We start from the raw sequence: 16,805 nt of genomic DNA, 5'->3' as shown, positions 1-16,805 counted from the left end.
ACCCAACAGACAGCAGACATATCCATACTCATTAAACCAGACTAGCGCGTCTCGGATTTCAGCCTTAACAAAATCATTTCCTGCAGACTATAGCGATTTCTGACACACTCACTTATCTCACGTATGATGCGCTAGACACAAGATGAGGCTTTGTGAAATGCATTCTCTTTCCTACTGAAAACTACATTCATTCATGTTCTACCGCTTATCCTCTTCAGGGTCTCGAGGGAGGTGGAGCCTCAAAGATTTTAGGCAAGAGGCTTGGTCTATCCCAGCCGGACTGGTTGTCAATTGCAGGGCACATATTAACAAACAACCATTCACACTCACATTGACACATAAGGACAATTTGGAGTCTTCAATTAACCTTAGAGGCGTGTTAGTGGGACGTGGGAGGAAGCCAGAGTAACTGAAGACAACCTACAAGCTTTATTTAAACAATGCATTGACTGCTTGTATGATTGACATCCCCTCTACCAATCATATCTCGGCATCACAAAAATCCCAAATCGCACTTTACAGACTCGGACAACAGTTGTGTCGACACATTGGTAGAACAATGAGCGATGAATGCTGGATTTAGAAAACGTTTCCTTCAATATAAAGGCACGGGTATCATTTTAGGAAGTGGTCATTTAACTAAGACAGATGAACACAGAAAATGGCCGACATGTCAGTGCAATGCAGACAATGCAACATCACAGTAATGTCCTGCAATCAGATTAAAGTCTAGATCCCACGTTTTAGTGTCAGCTTAATGTTGCTCAAGTGCTGTGTTGCGTTTGTGTGCAGCCTTTCACCATATTACACAGTACAATACCATACAACATATTTCATATGTCTGTTTGGTATACATATCAAATGTAAACACCAGTCAAAGTAACAATCAGATATTTTCAGACACTCTACCCTACCGTTTGAAAAAATATATAAATAAATTCCTGGGCTTGAATGGCTGGACTGTGAAAAGACACGTAATTTCGTCAATGGTAGTGAACGAGTTAATGAAGCACTTTCATAAAGATAAAGGTGAGTGATGTGTTTAAAGTGGAAATCAGCCCAAACATTTTTTTTTTCCAACATATGTTCTATGCAGGCCCACTAATTTAAACACAGCATTCTGATAAATATTGCGTTTTTGGAATAATCCACCCATTTTTAGCCATCTCTGGGGCAGCCATTTTGTCACAGTTGCTCAGGGCTCAGGTAACGACCAATCACAGCTCATCTGTGTTCTGAGGCTACGGCGTGATTGGTTGTTATCTGAGCATTTGTGATGTTATTTTTAGTCAACAGAAGTGACAAAATGGCCGCCCCCAGAAATGGTTCAAAATGGGTGGATTTTGCTGCTTAACTCATATTCCACAAACACAATAATCATCAGACTGCCGTGTTTGAACTAGTGGGCCTGCATAAAACATAGTCTTGAAAAAAATATATTTGCGGTGCCTTCCCCTTTAAAACTTGGTGTATATGTTGCAATGTTTTGTCGCTGCATGGGAAAGAGAATACCAATGTTTGAGCGTCATTGATTTCAATTTTAAAGCATCAGCGAGGACATCTGTCTCAAATCCATCAGAAGTAAAGTTCCAACAGTTTTAGCAAATGTTTTAAAACTGAAAAAATAAATAAAAGTTGTTCACAGGAAATTCAGCACATGCTCATCCTTATGTGGAAAAAAATATATACATTTATGTGCAGAAGGACTCACTTGGCCAGCTGCTTCTCAGCATCAGCACAGAGCTCCAGCAGTCCCATGAGCACAGCAGACACGTCCATGTACGGCTCCCACACGGTGAAGCCTCGGCCGATCAGATCGATGGCAGTGCGACGGATTGTGCTGTGTGGTGGAAGCTTTGGGCTGGGGGGCTGCAGTAGCAGGAAGGTCAGCGCCTTACCTGAGACAGTCCAACAATGAAAATTAATATTTCATCAGTGAAGAAAAGTAGCTGAAATTGACTTATATTAGTTTGTCTCACAATCGAGAGGTTCGGTCTACTGACGTTAGGTTGACTGAAGACTAAAAACTACAGATATTTTTTGATGTACTTATTCGTTTATATTAATGAGACTTTTGAAACTACTAACTGACCATGTTTGAAACCAACAGCTCCACCATATGTGGAATGCGTCATAGCAGGACTTGCTATTACTGTATTTTGAGTCCATCTCTTACATTGCTGGACATTAATCCAAGCAGCTCCTACCTTTTCTAACAATTTACCGGTACTACTAAATTGTCAGGATTTTTTTCAGAAGGATGAAAATCATTCGGATTAATTTAACGCCTTAAAACGCAATTGAGGTAGGTGCGAGTAGAAATACAACATGTCCACACGGGATGAAGCAACTGAGTGAGATGGAGGTCATTTCATAGCTGACCTGACATTTGAGCCAGCCTCTGTGGGGACCCACTGACCATTAAGGCTCCAAAAAATATCCCCCAACCATCAATAACGTCCCCTTCCCCCAAACACACATAACCCACCCCCCTTGGCTTTCTCCCAGGTGAGTGACTGCCTGTAGATCTTGCTCAGTGGAACTCAGAGCCTCAGCAAAGTGATATAGAGGGAAGTAGCCTAAACAAGTCAACTCTAACACCAGAACCTGGTTTTAGAGTGTTGGTAAATGTTAACAGAAAACAAGGACATAATAATGACAACAAAAACAGCTCATAGGAGTTTATTTTAAGAGCTAACATTAACCAATTTTCATGGTTTTCTTGATAATGCTCAAATTCTCTTAAGTTCTTACATCAGAATTGCAACTGACAAAAATGGTGCTTAAAGCGGAAATCAACCCAAACATATTTTTTTCAAGAATATGTTCCCAGCAGTCACACTAGTTGAAACACGGCATTCTGATTAATATTGCTTTTGTGGAATATGAGTTAAGCCAGCAAAATTCACCCGTTTTTAGCCATGCCAGGGGGCGGCCATTTTGTAATTTCCACAAACTCAATATTTATCAGAATGCCTTGTTTCAACTAGTGTGCTTACATAGAACATATTCTTGAAAAAAATATGTTTGCGTTAACTTCCACTTTAACTCATTGACGAGTTTATACAAAACAATACAATACAATAATACAATATTATTTATATAGTGCATCTGTTTGTCAGGCATTCAAATGAATAAGCAATTGAAGAAAATAAGTGTGTCATATTTTTTTCCATGAGTGTCACATCATTATCCAGTGTTTACTTTATGTGCTAGGGCTGGACTGCCACAATCACGTCTGACAGTGGGGATGGGGTTTTCAGGGTGGTGTGCAGTGTTACTTGTACGTTTTAACGTTTTGCATTTAGCAAAAACTATTTTTGTCTCATCTGACCAGAGCACCTTCTTCCACATGTTGGTTGTGTCTCCCAGGCTGCTTGTGGCAAATTTCAAATTGGATTTTTTATGGTTTTCTTTGAGAAATGGCCATTTTTGCATTAAGGCCAGATTTGTGCAATGTGTGGCTAATAACTGTCAGATGGCCAGATTCCCCAAGATTAGCTGTGGATCTCTGCAGATTCATCCAGAGTGATATTGGGCATCTTGGCTACATCTCTGATCAGTGCTCTCCTTGTTTGGGCTCAAAGTTAAGGACGGCCGGGCCATGGTAGGTTTGCAGTGGTCTGATACACTCTCCATTTCAACAAGAGTGATTGAACAGTGATCCAAGAGATGTTTAAAACTTGTGAAATCGTTTTATATCCTAACCTCTCCACAGCTTTATCCTGGGCCTGACTGGTGTGTTCCTTGGTTTTCATGATGCTGTTTGTTCCCTAATATTCTTTTAACACACCTCTGACATCATCGCAGAGTAGGTGCATTTATACTGAGACTGGATTACACAGGTGGACTCTATTTACCTCCATTTAATTTATTATTTAGGTCAACACTGGATCATTCAGAAATGAGCAGTGAACTTCTGGAGTCAGATGGCTGCACTGAGAGAAAAGGGAGTGCATCATTTCACACGTCCTACTTTTCAGTTTTTTGCTTGTAAAAATATGCCGAAATTTTGTTCCACTTCATGATTGCGTCCAATTTGGTGTAGATTTTTCACATTTTCCTTCAAGTTTCAAACCTGAACTGTGGCCAAAGGTCAAAAATTTCAACAGGGTCTAATACTTTTGCAAGGCACTGTAAACATAGTATAAATACTGCGGTTGGCATAAAAACAAAAATATGAACGAGTCCTTGTTGTACATTTCATAGGTAAGTTAGTGACTAATCTTGGCAGCCCTATTAATAATAAATCAATTATGCATTTTGAAACTGTCAAATATTAAAAGGCCTTTGACTGTGACCGCAGATATTTTGAAACTTACGCCTGCGGCTCACTTTATTGTAACAATAGAGAGCAATTCAACATTAAGTTAGTGAAATTATGTATCTTTGAAATGCAGAATTTTGATTGCTAATAGTGAGAATTTTACTTTTCTGAGGCATCTTTGTACAGTTGCCACATCCAAAAGCCAATTCTCCATTAATAAATCACAGTGAGATGTACTAACTTAATTTTTTCTTCTTTCACAGAAGCTATTAATATTAAATTACTTTTGAACATGTGTGTCTTCAAACAAGCTTTAGTGAGCCATTCCCCGTCATTAACATTTAATTCAGCCACAATTTAAGACTAATTTGTATTCTCAGGGCAAATAACATGGACATGTTTTAGTGGGCGCTAATAACCTGTTGGTTATTTGTGTGCAAATAACATGGACATTTTTCAGTGGGCGCTAATAACATGTTGGTTATTTGTGACTTGTTGACAACTGGTAAGATAAAGACCAGCCTAATCTTTCCATACATAATTCAATAAATATCAAACAGTAAAAGCAAAACTAATACGCTTTTGTTGAATGTCCTTGTAGTCTCTGTGTTAAATATGCAAACATTCATTTGCTAACTTAATTGTTCTCCTGCTTCTGACAGCAAATCAATCCGAGCTCCAGAGAGCGATTAGTTTCACATAAACTGATAACCAGTATATAAACTGGATGGGTGACTGTTGGGGAGGCCTTAGGGGAGGAGCGCGATGTGGGGGTCATAGTGGTCAAAGTCAAATCCCTGCATGCAAATTCTCTTCTCATAGTGGAAACCCCCCCCCCCCCAAAAAAACACCATTTACCACAAACATAGAACACGTGTCAGAGGTCATGATGACGAAAGTGGTGGGTGGGCGGTTCTAGTTTGTATCCCTGTGCGTACGTAACTCTTGAAAGTTTAAGCTGACTTTCACTTTGCAGCCTTTTTTTATGGTTAAAAGCAAGGAAAACTAGAGATTCAATTGCAGCTCTTCTCCTAACATCAGTGAAGAAAAAGTGAGAGTAGTCCCCACTGAGGTCCATTTCTCTTGGTGGACATCTTTATTTAAAGGAAGGCTCTAGATTCAAATGACTCAATATCTATTGACAAAGCATCAGTCGGCCATAATGGGCTGTTCGTTAGAGTAGTAAACATGTCACATTAACACCGAGTGGGTAATTAGAGCAGGAGTTTGGTAGGAGGAAACAGACAAAGACAGGAAGGAAGGAGTGAAAGAAAAGAGTGTGAAACAGCAAACAGATTGGTCCATTTTAATTTACAGGGCCAACTTAACTGCCTAAACAACAGAGTTTTTACTTTCTTTCCTCCACCTGTCATCCTGTTTTCGTCTGTTACTTGAGTGAAGGTAAATCAATGTTAAGGACTCAGTGGATAAAGGCTCGGTCAGAAGGACTAAAAAGAGTGAAGGTCTTGTCTTGTCTTACAATTCATGAATAAAGCTTCATTGTCTAATGTTACGACATACAGCCTACACTACACCTGACAAAAACTGATGTATATTCTTTAAAAACATATTTTAAGCAGATGGGATGAAATTGAATTTCAGTTATGTGCAACAATATGATCCCGAATGACTGATATAAAATGTAACTGATTAAAATGTGTGCCAAGTGCTATACAAAAAAACAACAACGACAAAAGAAAAAAAACTCCATTTCCAATCAGCTCTCATGAATGTTTCAAAATGCCACCATTCATGATGAATGGACCCCTGTAGGGACTTGCAGTATTTTGACATTTACGGCGGAGATAATTGTCCAGAGAAAGAACACGATGGACAGTTTGTCTCTTTTATCCCGTCCAACCATTCCTTTGTCATCATCTGTCCGTCATTCCTTCCAGCCTAGGCTCAATTTCCCCCTCCATCCTCTACATTTTTTCTCTCACCGTATGAAAACATAAATCCATACACTGCTGTGTAGACTACTGTACCCACCTTCTCTCTGGATAGACAGCTCCCATTTATCACACACACACACACATAGCACTGTATGCCAACAACAGCAATCCATCTTTCAATTTCATGAAAGAGACAGGTGAAGTACGAGATGGGGTGGACGGAGAGAGAAAAACAATAGACTGAATGAGAATAGGCTGAAGGACAGACTGATCGAATGAGGCTAAAACCACTGAGGAGACCTGAATGAAAATGTAAAAACAACATTTTCACATGTAATATCTTTGAGAGGAACTTACTGGAATTATATTGCAAACATGGACATTCTCTGAGAGTAGTATCAACCAGGGGTGGATATAATGCATCATGTTGACTAGCTGCTAATTACCTTTTTGGGAGGAAGCGTTTGCAGCAACAGATGAGTGTGCCAGATGAAATTATGCCATTACTAAAGCAACTATCCTTAGCTCCTGCAGTTGCTCCACATGGGTGTGGGACACTATTGAGAATTGTCCATACTATTTCTCTCTTTACGGTGATGTTCCCACAAATTGAATAATACAAGCGATGAACATACAATATATAAACAATTATGATGCTGTTTGATGCTGCTGGATAACTCAACGGAGTGAGCAAGCGGTAAAAACGGCATGACCTTCCACCCTCATGGAAGTCCTAATCACATATACCTGCGCTTATGCAGTACAGAGTAGTAAGTACCTGCACTGCCACTCATGGAGACCTGCTGTAAACATGAGAATGACAAAAAGATGTGGCTCTTACAATTACCGTAACTGTTTTGAACTACTTCTACTTCAGAATGTGCAGCTCTAGAAACTGAGGGAGATCTAGTTAAGCGGCGGAGTTAAGCTCGAGATGGATTTTGAATAATTTTTTGGCCCTCACTACCAAAGCGGAAGGAGAGCGAGAATTATTCCAGCACACACTAAAAGGCCCAAGATTTTGTGCAAAAAAAAAATTAGCGCTGTCAAGTGATTGATTACATTTCAAAAGATATTTTATCACAAAATTTCCCTAATTGATCGCGATTAATCGTATTTTTCAATTACAATTTTTGATGAAGCTCGGACCAGATATTTGAGTAAAATCTTGGAATTAATGTGGGAAAAAAAGTACATTTCGATTGAAAGACTGTTCTAATAGCTTTCTTTGATCCTTGAATGCGATTCTTTTCCTGAAAATACACCTGTGAAAAATACACCAAAGACGTACAACTTATATGGTATTTGAATTTTGCTTTGCAAAGTGCGCAAATTATTTGGGATTCCTCCAATTAGCCGTCGAGCAAATGTTTAAAGTAAAATTACCTAAAAGTCTGTCTTTGCGACAGTGACTCTCCTCTAAGTTTGGATGCAAAGTGAGCAGAGGTCTTTTGCCACTGGAACTAAATAAAACTGAGTTGAGGTTTTTTTTTTACGCTTTATAAAATCTAAATTATTCTCCATACTTAACTTTGACATCACTAAGAAAAATATAAATTCCCATCATGCCGAACCGACTCCTGTTGTGAGAATGAGGACAGATTACTCTAAATGAAATCTTTTATTGTAGTATTTATGTTCTGCATGTAAGAACTGTCCATTGTTGGTGAATATATATACAGTATATAATTGCAAAGCATTACCTCCTCTTGGATTATTATTTTTTTAATTAGAGCACTACACTGAAAAAAATAATGTCGTCATCAGCAAGTAGTTGATGTCAACTTGGATTTCATCACATTACTGTTGATCAATCAATGTCAAGTCAACTTTCTTTCAAAACCATCAATGGTCTGCAAGACGAGCCAACCAAAACAATGGAACTGGAGTACAGTTACAGTACAGACTGTGTCATACTGAAGAGTTCAATATATTACTCAAGTATGAGATTTTTAGAGGGGTTAAACTTTTAAGTGTTGAGTCAATTCAGGTGAGCTAACCACTGTGCTAAAATCACCATGGTTTACAGCCTATCAGTGGGTAGACAGGCACCATCTCTGGGTGGATGCCCCCAGAGAGAACCAATCAGTGCTCAGGAGAAGCAGGTTGGAAGAGCAGCTCTGCTTAGTGCAGGTTTGATGCCCACTGAGGCTCAAGTGCTGTCGGCTCCATGTGGCACAGGCTCAGATCAATCAGTGTGTTTTTGGGTGTGTTTAGCGCCAACCTCTTTAAAGTGTCAAGTTTGGCAGATTAAAATCAATCCCAACCCTCCCCCTCACCTTTAATCCATCAGTGATTTTTTTCCCCCATTGATTCTAGATTTGTGATCAAACTGTGATTGTATCGTATAAAAGGAGATGTTCGAAGTTCGACCTGCATCAGGGAAAGGATTGCGGTTGAATTTTGTGGCACTGTATTAAATAATGATCTAATGAACCATGGAAAGAGCAATGTCATGTTTTAGTTTGGTTTAGAAGTGTCTTACTTCTGCAAAATGTGAGCAGAACTAAGAGAGTTTATAAGATTTAACTGCTGTCTAAATGAATCTTTGCTCAATTTGTCACAGAAACAAGGTCAGCATAGCTCACGTTGTGTTTTAAGCCCCAAGTTCCAATTTACGGTAATATAAATCCCTCGAAATTGCAGCAAAACTTGTAATTGATGTATCCAAGAGTGATATATAAGAATAGTAACTTTCAAACAGGGAAAAGGCATAATATTGGCATGATAACAAGAGTTTATCCCTACACTAATAATGTTTGTGGTCTCAGTTACTTACAAGTATGTCTTGCCAGGGAATAGTTTGAGGAACCGCCACTTGTTGGTCCAAAGCCTTCAGGGACTTGCCCGCCGGCCCGAGTACGTGCTGCACCTTTTGGAGGTTCAATCTCAGCCCCAAACTCCGCCCCGATGACACCTAGCAAAACGATGGCAGTGGCCTGTTTCCGGCGCTCCTCATACGAATTGGAGATCTTCTTGGCATTTGGTGGAAGGTTCGAGAGGCAGCCTTGTACACAGAGACAAAGAGAATTTAGCAAGAGTTTGAAATTTGGCAAACCTCATATGAACTGTTAAGATGGTTTGACTTCAATTGATATACGTATTACAAAGATATATTTGGCTTCAAACTAAATGATAAACCTAAAACATTTTTACAGTCTGAATCATTTTCTTGGGGACTACAGAGGAACTGTATATAAATGCCCCCCCCCCCCAAAAAAAAGGTTGTGATGATTTATTTCTGAAAAGAGCTTCACAGTAAAACAGAGTAAAATATATAACAAATAATCAGCTCTGTGTACTCACATTATACTGTACATGGTCATTACCATAACTGAACTACAAACATACCCTAACTGAACTACAAACACACAAGCAATCTCTTTTTTTAAACTTTCACAAATGCTTGAAATCTGCTTTAACTCGGATTTGTTATTAATTTCCATGATTTACATAATGAAAACTATCAAGCCATAAAAAGACAGAAAAATGATTTCAACATTTTATTCGGCTGACTTTCTCGAATTGTTACGATTCTCTAATCCTTCTCACTATGAAATGTGTTCAAAATGAATGAAGTATTGAATCAAAATGAAGCTGATACAATACAAGGCATACAGTACTTCAATTGTCAGGGCATCGGCCATCATTAACAGCCAAACAAATGCAGGCATACACCTTATTGTTCAACTGGAAGCCTTTTTTTAAAATACACAATACACAGGTATTCTAAGAGCTGTCTGTTTTTTGGACTCATGCGCTTGGACACACTTTTGCCAATTCTGTCTATTGAGTATTTGTGTGTGTCCCCACTGTGTTCACAAACAGCTAAAAAGAACCTTGCGTGTGTATGTGTGTACAGTATATAACAGAACCTGCACAGCGGGGAACTGCAGCAGCAGACTCATGAGAATTGTGTGTGTCAAAATCACAGTAGGAGATGAGAGCTTCTTACACACATGGTTAAAAAGCTCACAAGCCCAATAAGGGCAATATATAAATTGTGTGTGTAGGTGTGTGTGTTTGAGAGGGAGAGAGAGAGAGAGAGAAAGAGAGAGAAAGTCAGAGAGAGAGAGTCAGAGCGAAAGCGTGAGAGAGAGTGGATGCAATTGCCTATTACCACCAACACATTAGATTTTTATTTCAGATTTTCTGTCTTTGGGTGAGTGAGGAAATCACTGCAACTAATTTGTATTGCAGGGAACAAAGCGCCTGCTAACCACACCCACCCGCACTCCACCCTCCAACCTCCCTCCCACACTAGCAGCAGGAGGTTGTAAGAGGAACATACAAAGAGAGAGGTAGCCACTGTGTGGTCTTGCTGTTGACTAGTAAGTGTGTATTCAGTAGCAAAAGAAACACTATGTATCACAGGATGGCTGTGAACAGGGCATCCAGGTCCCACACCAAAATCAATAAATTTAGCTGTCAGCAACTCCACACCAAGATCGGGCGTTAATACACTACTACAATCAGAAAGAAATATAAAGACAAAATATTTAATCAAACATTATTTTACTTGAAGCTGATTTTTTGATACAGCTCCAGTAATATTTAGATAATGACAGTTGAATTATTGATATAAATACACATTTGATTTGGATGGGGGAAAAACTGTGATCTGTGTCCTGTGCAAAAAAAAAAGATCTACAGTATGCGGTGGAAAGACAACTTTGCATCCCGGTGGGATATAATTTAAAAAAAAAAAAAAAAAAAAAAAAAAAAGTGTTCTAATTCCAAAACCAATTGCCATCTGACAAATTTTCATCTGTAGTTAAGTTCAAACAAATGCTGCACAAAATCTTGGTCCACCATTTCCGTAGACCAGGTTCACATGGTAAATATTAGAAGTTGTTCACCTTAATTACAAGCCAGTATATTAATCTAAATTATAACAAAATAAACATTTAACATTATCACATATTTAAGACAACAAAAAAGATGTAGATATATAAACACCAAGAGGTAAAAACGTTTCATACTAATACATATTTCATACATTTACACATTTAATGAATATTTAAATAAGAAACATTTGAAAGAAATTAACATGGCCATCTAAAAGATGTTGTCAAGCGGTTCATATAAATGTGGGGGAGTCATGTGTCCGCTGTTTGTTAGTTACTCAATTTTTCAGACCCTCAGAATCCCCTTCCCCCATATTTTCATACTATATCCTGGTGCTCTTTATAATGAGATTGCTCGGCCAGCTGTCATTTGGAAGAAGGCCCAGCGGCTGGCTCTGATAAATGGATTACAGATGGCATCCATTCCCTGGGCCAGACTGGGCCAGTAGATAACAGAATTAGAGATAGACTTCCAACCAGAATCCCCCAAAAAGTTCTGATTTACAGAAAGGGAAAAAGTTATGGCAGCATGAGAAAACATTTAGATACGGGTATATTACGTTTGATAACATATATCAAGATATTATATGCAATTTAGGGAAACATGAGTCTTCTAAAAATTATTGATTGCTTGATTAAACTTGAGTGAGCATCCCTTCACTTCACAGTCTTTCTATTATGATCTAATCAAAATCTCCCTTAATAATATCACCTGATTGAACAATTGCAAAGCTGTTTTATTATGCAATCAAAATATGTACAACTGATGAATTATTATTGATAGGTTGATGGTTTTATTTTTGGACCTTCAATGAGATTAACTATTTCTGACAGAGCCAAACTTTACAGTTGGGTCATTGGTAGCCATTTTAGATAATGTAAAAGCTTTTTTTTTCTTTTTTTTTTAAGACTGGCAGATGCTCTGAACTTTATTTATGAAATGAAATGTCTGCGGACAGTTGTTGGGTGAATCTCATCCTACCTGCGGTCTCTCGGCCTATGTGGAAGAAATGATTGATTTTTGAAGGCCATCGATCTCCTTCCTTCACGACCGAAAGATCTATTATAATAACATTGTATCTAAATCCTATTTGTTGGTCAACCTGCTCCCAAACATAACCCAATAAAGTAAAGAGGGGCACGAACAAGCTCTACTCTGCACTTGCCTACGTTTGGCTAAATCATCAATGGATTGGAATGGAAACAAATGGAAAGAAAAAGTAGCTACCTGGCTAAATAACATTATCTTTAAGAGAAAGAAAATGATTTCATGCAACAATATTTTTTTTAAGGTCAGGCGGACAGAGAATATGAGGGAGACAGGGCAAGTAATGGATTAGTGGATGGATGGAAGAAAGGCTGGCACAAGTAGTAGAAGCGGCTTAAGAGTGGGATATATTTATATTTTTAAAAAGTTACCATACTTTTTTTAACCAAACATACACTTTTTTCATAGTTTAGCTGGTCCTGCGACTTATACTCAGGCGCAACATGGATGTATTAAAATTAAAGGTCGAACTGGCACCAAAAATCCCCATTCCCTAATTGTGTTGACTTTAGGAGAAGTCGAAGAAGAAATGGAGGAGGAAGAAGAATGGAAGAAGGACAAATAGGACAAAAAAGGAGAAATGGAAGAAGACATGCATTACCACCGCATGGCTGCCTTCTTTATAAAAGTTTGCAAAAAAAAAATTGCCAACCCCCAAAAGAAAGTACAAGAAGAAATAGAAGCAGAAGAAGTTGTAAGAAGTCGTACTCATGGCAACGATTGTGTGACATATCGCTAGTTTACTATGTGACTTCATTACGCCACAACAAGGATTTACAGCACGAAAAGGCACAATAACCGATCAGGATTCTACCTTTGGCCACTATGCGATGCAGGGTCATAGTAAGGTCAGCCATTTTAAATTTAAAAAAAAAATGTTTCTGTAACGGAACGCATTTGCCATCAATATGGGTGGGTTTGGAAATTCACTCTGACGCCTTACCATCAAACTGAGAGTGTGTAAAAAAAAAAAATAGGTTTGTTCAATTATTTTTTCGTTATTTTAAAAATGTGATTGGTTGGGGTACTGAAGTTATTTTGGACTAATATGAATATTTATTTTATGTTGTGTATACGGTACCTGCGGTAGAAAAAACAGTTATACATAATTTATGAACGTATATCAATAAAAAATCTTCCTTTTTGGGAAGCCTGAATGCGAACACATGATAAGCTTACCAAACCCCACTTCAAAAGTGGTAACCCTATCAACCTCCAATCCTACACGATGGCTCTGCATCCATTGGTAATCAATAAGAGGCTGGTAAAACTTGATCACTCGGGACTCAGGGAAGGGGATCAATATCAGCAGGAAACTGATGTGAGAACGAAAGCAGGTAGAAGGAGAAAGTAAACAGAAGACATAGTAGTCCATGGAAAAGCACAATCAAGAAAAAAATTCCTTTAAACACAAGTGTGCTTTGTGCTATGGAATACATTGTTGGTCAAGGATACACTCCGTCCTTAGAGTGAATGTCAGGGGACAGTAAAGCTTGGGAAATAATTGAAAACACAATTAAGATGATAAAGGAAAAAGCCACAGGAAAAACAATTGGAAATCTTAAAGTGGTTATTGCCCTTCGAACCTGCCTAAGTCAGTCTAAAGGTTAAATGCATTTTATTGTCTTAGGACTGACAGACAAGAATCTGTGCTCATAAGAAACCCTTAAAAGTATGATGGGAAGCGGTGGGTTTCGATTGTGATGCAGGGCCATGGGGAACATTGAGATACCCCAAACAAACCACTTACAAGCTTGTAAATAAAGGAGAGGTAGGTTTGATCACTGATCGGTTCTAAGTAATTTATCAATTCAGTTGTTTCTTCAGTACAAAATTGAAGACATCAATACGTATTTGGTCCAGTGGTAGTTATCAAACACAATGGCAAGTCTTCCATTAACTCCACAAATATGGCAACCATGGCCTACTTGTTGCCATAATCTGCCATGGTGACAAAAGTCCATATTGGTTCTTTAGACTGACTTGTTTTGTTGGTTTAATTTTGTGAGACTTTACATTGACTTTCACCTACATGAAACAATGTAATTCATTCACTAAATGTATAAATGTAATAGGCCTGCACGATGTCGCGATTGCGATGTGCGCATGCACATCGTAGGACGTGCGATGTTTTAACTTGTTTTTGTCTTAGAACACGCAAATTTTTGTTTCTTCAAAAAAGCAGCTAGCTACTCCGTGCTCTTACACAGCCTGTCTCGCTCACCCCCTCCTTCCGGCCAATCAGTCACCGGCCCCTCCCCCTCCACTCTGTTATCTGCTCTTATCAGGCGACATGGAGGAGGCGGCAGAAGCGGCAGTGGATTTAGTCCCCAAAAGAAAGTCAACATCCAAAATATGAAAGTATTTCGGCTATAAAAAGGAAGATTCAGAACAACAAAACATCCTTTGCCAACAGTGCCTCACCGTTGTTGCTGCAATCGCCGTCACAAGCCCCTGTATGAGCAGTTCAAACAAGAAGTGGGACCCAAGGTGAAACTTCATCTACTCGAAAAACTATTTCAGGCGCCTTCGCCAGCATAACTCCATATGAAGATAAGTCCAAACAGCACCAACAAATCAAACTGTACATTTACAAAATTGTTCTGTAGATACAGTAAATATCTAATTTTACAACGTAGATAGGTGTGGCTCATATAAAGGTGTGGCTTATATACGTTTTTTTTTTTTTTTTTTCATTATTTTTTTTTAGAAATGGAGTGGGTGCGGCTTATATAAAGGTGCGGCTTGTAGCCCGGAAAATACTGTAATCTTAGGGTTAAATAGTAAGATAAGTTGACTTAAAATTGGCAGTGATTTATTATAATATAGTCAAGTACTGTGGACAACAATGTCCTCACCCGATAAGCATCACACTTTCGTCCTTTGTCATTCGTTTTTTTCACGTGCTCCCTGTCGAATGCATGCTCTCACGCACTTACTATGGTTGGATGAACATAGTGATAGTGTTCACATAATGGGGGATGGGCAAATTGGATGTGATTGTGTGCATGTGCGCAAAGAGTCATGAATGTTTCTGATGAGGAAGTAGTGGTTGTGTGTGTGGTGGCGAACAGCAAGGCGTTGTGGGGGGTGCATGCGTTGTATGATGGACTCACATCTTACTTATGGCTTAAGCGCAGGTCAACCCAAACATATTTTTTTCAAGAATATATTCCCACCAGGCCCACTAGTTGAGACACGGCATTCTGATTAATTTTGTGTTTGTGGAATATAGATTAAGCAGTAAAATGCACTCTTTTTTAGCCATCTCTGGGGGCGGCCATTCTGTCTTCTGTTGACAGAAGACAAAATGGCCACCCCCAGGGATGGCTAAAAACGAGTGGATTAACACTTATTCCACAAATGCAATAATTATCAGAATGCCTTGTTTCAACTAGTAGGCTTGCATAGAACATATTCTTGACAAAAGTATGTTTGCGTTGACTTCCGCTTTAATTGTGAATATAGCAAGTCATGAAACGGGCTAATTGACTTGTTTACTGACTGAAGAGCCCAAATGGCTCACTGGCTTGAGCCAACCACAATTTTAGGTTTTGAAGATTGAATACATGTTTGCGCGTAGTCTGACAGTGACAGTCATATAGCGATGGCATGACTATGTAGAGTACCATGATGTGTAAAAATAAAAAAGGAATTTTCTCACATCCTAATGTCGTTTTTTTTGTATACTTATCACAGTTATACATATTGGATCAGTAAGCCAATTTTAATATCTCATAGACATCCCAAGAAAATACAAATGCACTTTCTAAATGAAAAGTTGAAAAAAATTCTTAATTATGATAACACTGTGCTCCACTAGAGGAATATAATGAGTCACTGGAATTATCTGTACATACATTCACACAGCTGAGTTTACATGGAGACTTTTTTGCCATTCGGGATGAAATCATTCCAAACGAAGCTCTCTGGTCACGTGATCGATTCCGATCGGCCGTTTACTTGCCGCAATCGAAGGCCTCCGCCGTTATGACTTGAAAGAATTCCAGAACATCCTCCGCGGGCTAACGACATAGTCACGTGTATATTCTGATGCATTCCATTGGTTGCTCAAGAGACCGAGAATTGGATGAAAAAAAAAAAAAGGCCGTATACACTCTCCAGGCTTTAAGGGTAGATAGAAGCAACAGTGCTCCCGGCTCTAGTGGTAGAAACGCGGTTATGTGCTCCCGACCTTAATGGGTTGAAGTGCATATACAATGACGTCACTACGTATTTACATCAAGACAGAGCATGCGCAGACCAGATGCAGCCTCGCCATTCCGATTTAACTGTTTACATGACGCTCGTTCGAATTGGCACCCCTATGAATCTGAAGGATATTTCCTTCGGATTCTGCCTTTTTATTTCGATTGGGGTGCTTATATGGAGCATTTTCATTCCGATTACTCATTCGGATCCTTTCTAATCGGAATACAGGGCTCCAAATGAACTCGGCTACAGAGAAGCAAGAGCAATGCCCCAATTGACAATTATGTAGTCTCTCTAATATGATAATACACATTAAGTATACTATGTAGTATACTGTAGAGCATGATATTCCACAAGTATGTTAGATGCAATGTTGTGTATGTTGTGCGGAACAACAATCTTTCTCATTTACAAAAACATGTTTTTGAACAATATCTAAAATATAACAAATGTCTCAGAGCAGCGGTGTCCCTCCATGTGTAAAAACTGCGCCAACCCAATCATCAGAAAAAAATCAAGAGGGTTTAGAGTCACCA

At 38.8% G+C, this 16,805-nt stretch overlaps 1 protein-coding gene across 2 annotated transcripts in view; it reads right to left on the bottom strand.

Moving 5' to 3' along the window:
- wdr7 (WD repeat domain 7) overlaps positions 1-16,805 on the bottom strand; it is a 68,141-nt gene that overhangs the window by 10,333 nt on the left and 41,003 nt on the right. For both annotated transcript variants that reach the window (XM_086053655.1, XM_086053656.1), the window contains 2 exons: positions 8,942-9,169; positions 1,712-1,898 (listed from right to left, as the gene is read on the bottom strand). In XM_086053655.1, the coding sequence (XP_085909781.1) occupies positions 1,712-1,898; positions 8,942-9,169 (415 nt within the window). The remainder of the gene's footprint in view (positions 1-1,711; positions 1,899-8,941; positions 9,170-16,805) is intronic.

The sequence above is a fragment of the Filicampus tigris genome, chromosome 15, assembly GCF_054856515.1.
Source record: "Filicampus tigris isolate MCC_2025a chromosome 15, RoL_Ftig_1.0, whole genome shotgun sequence".
Classification (NCBI taxonomy): domain Eukaryota; kingdom Metazoa; phylum Chordata; class Actinopteri; order Syngnathiformes; family Syngnathidae; genus Filicampus; species Filicampus tigris.
Note: the sequence above shows the minus strand (reverse complement) of the source record. Positions and strands in the feature narration are given on the sequence as shown.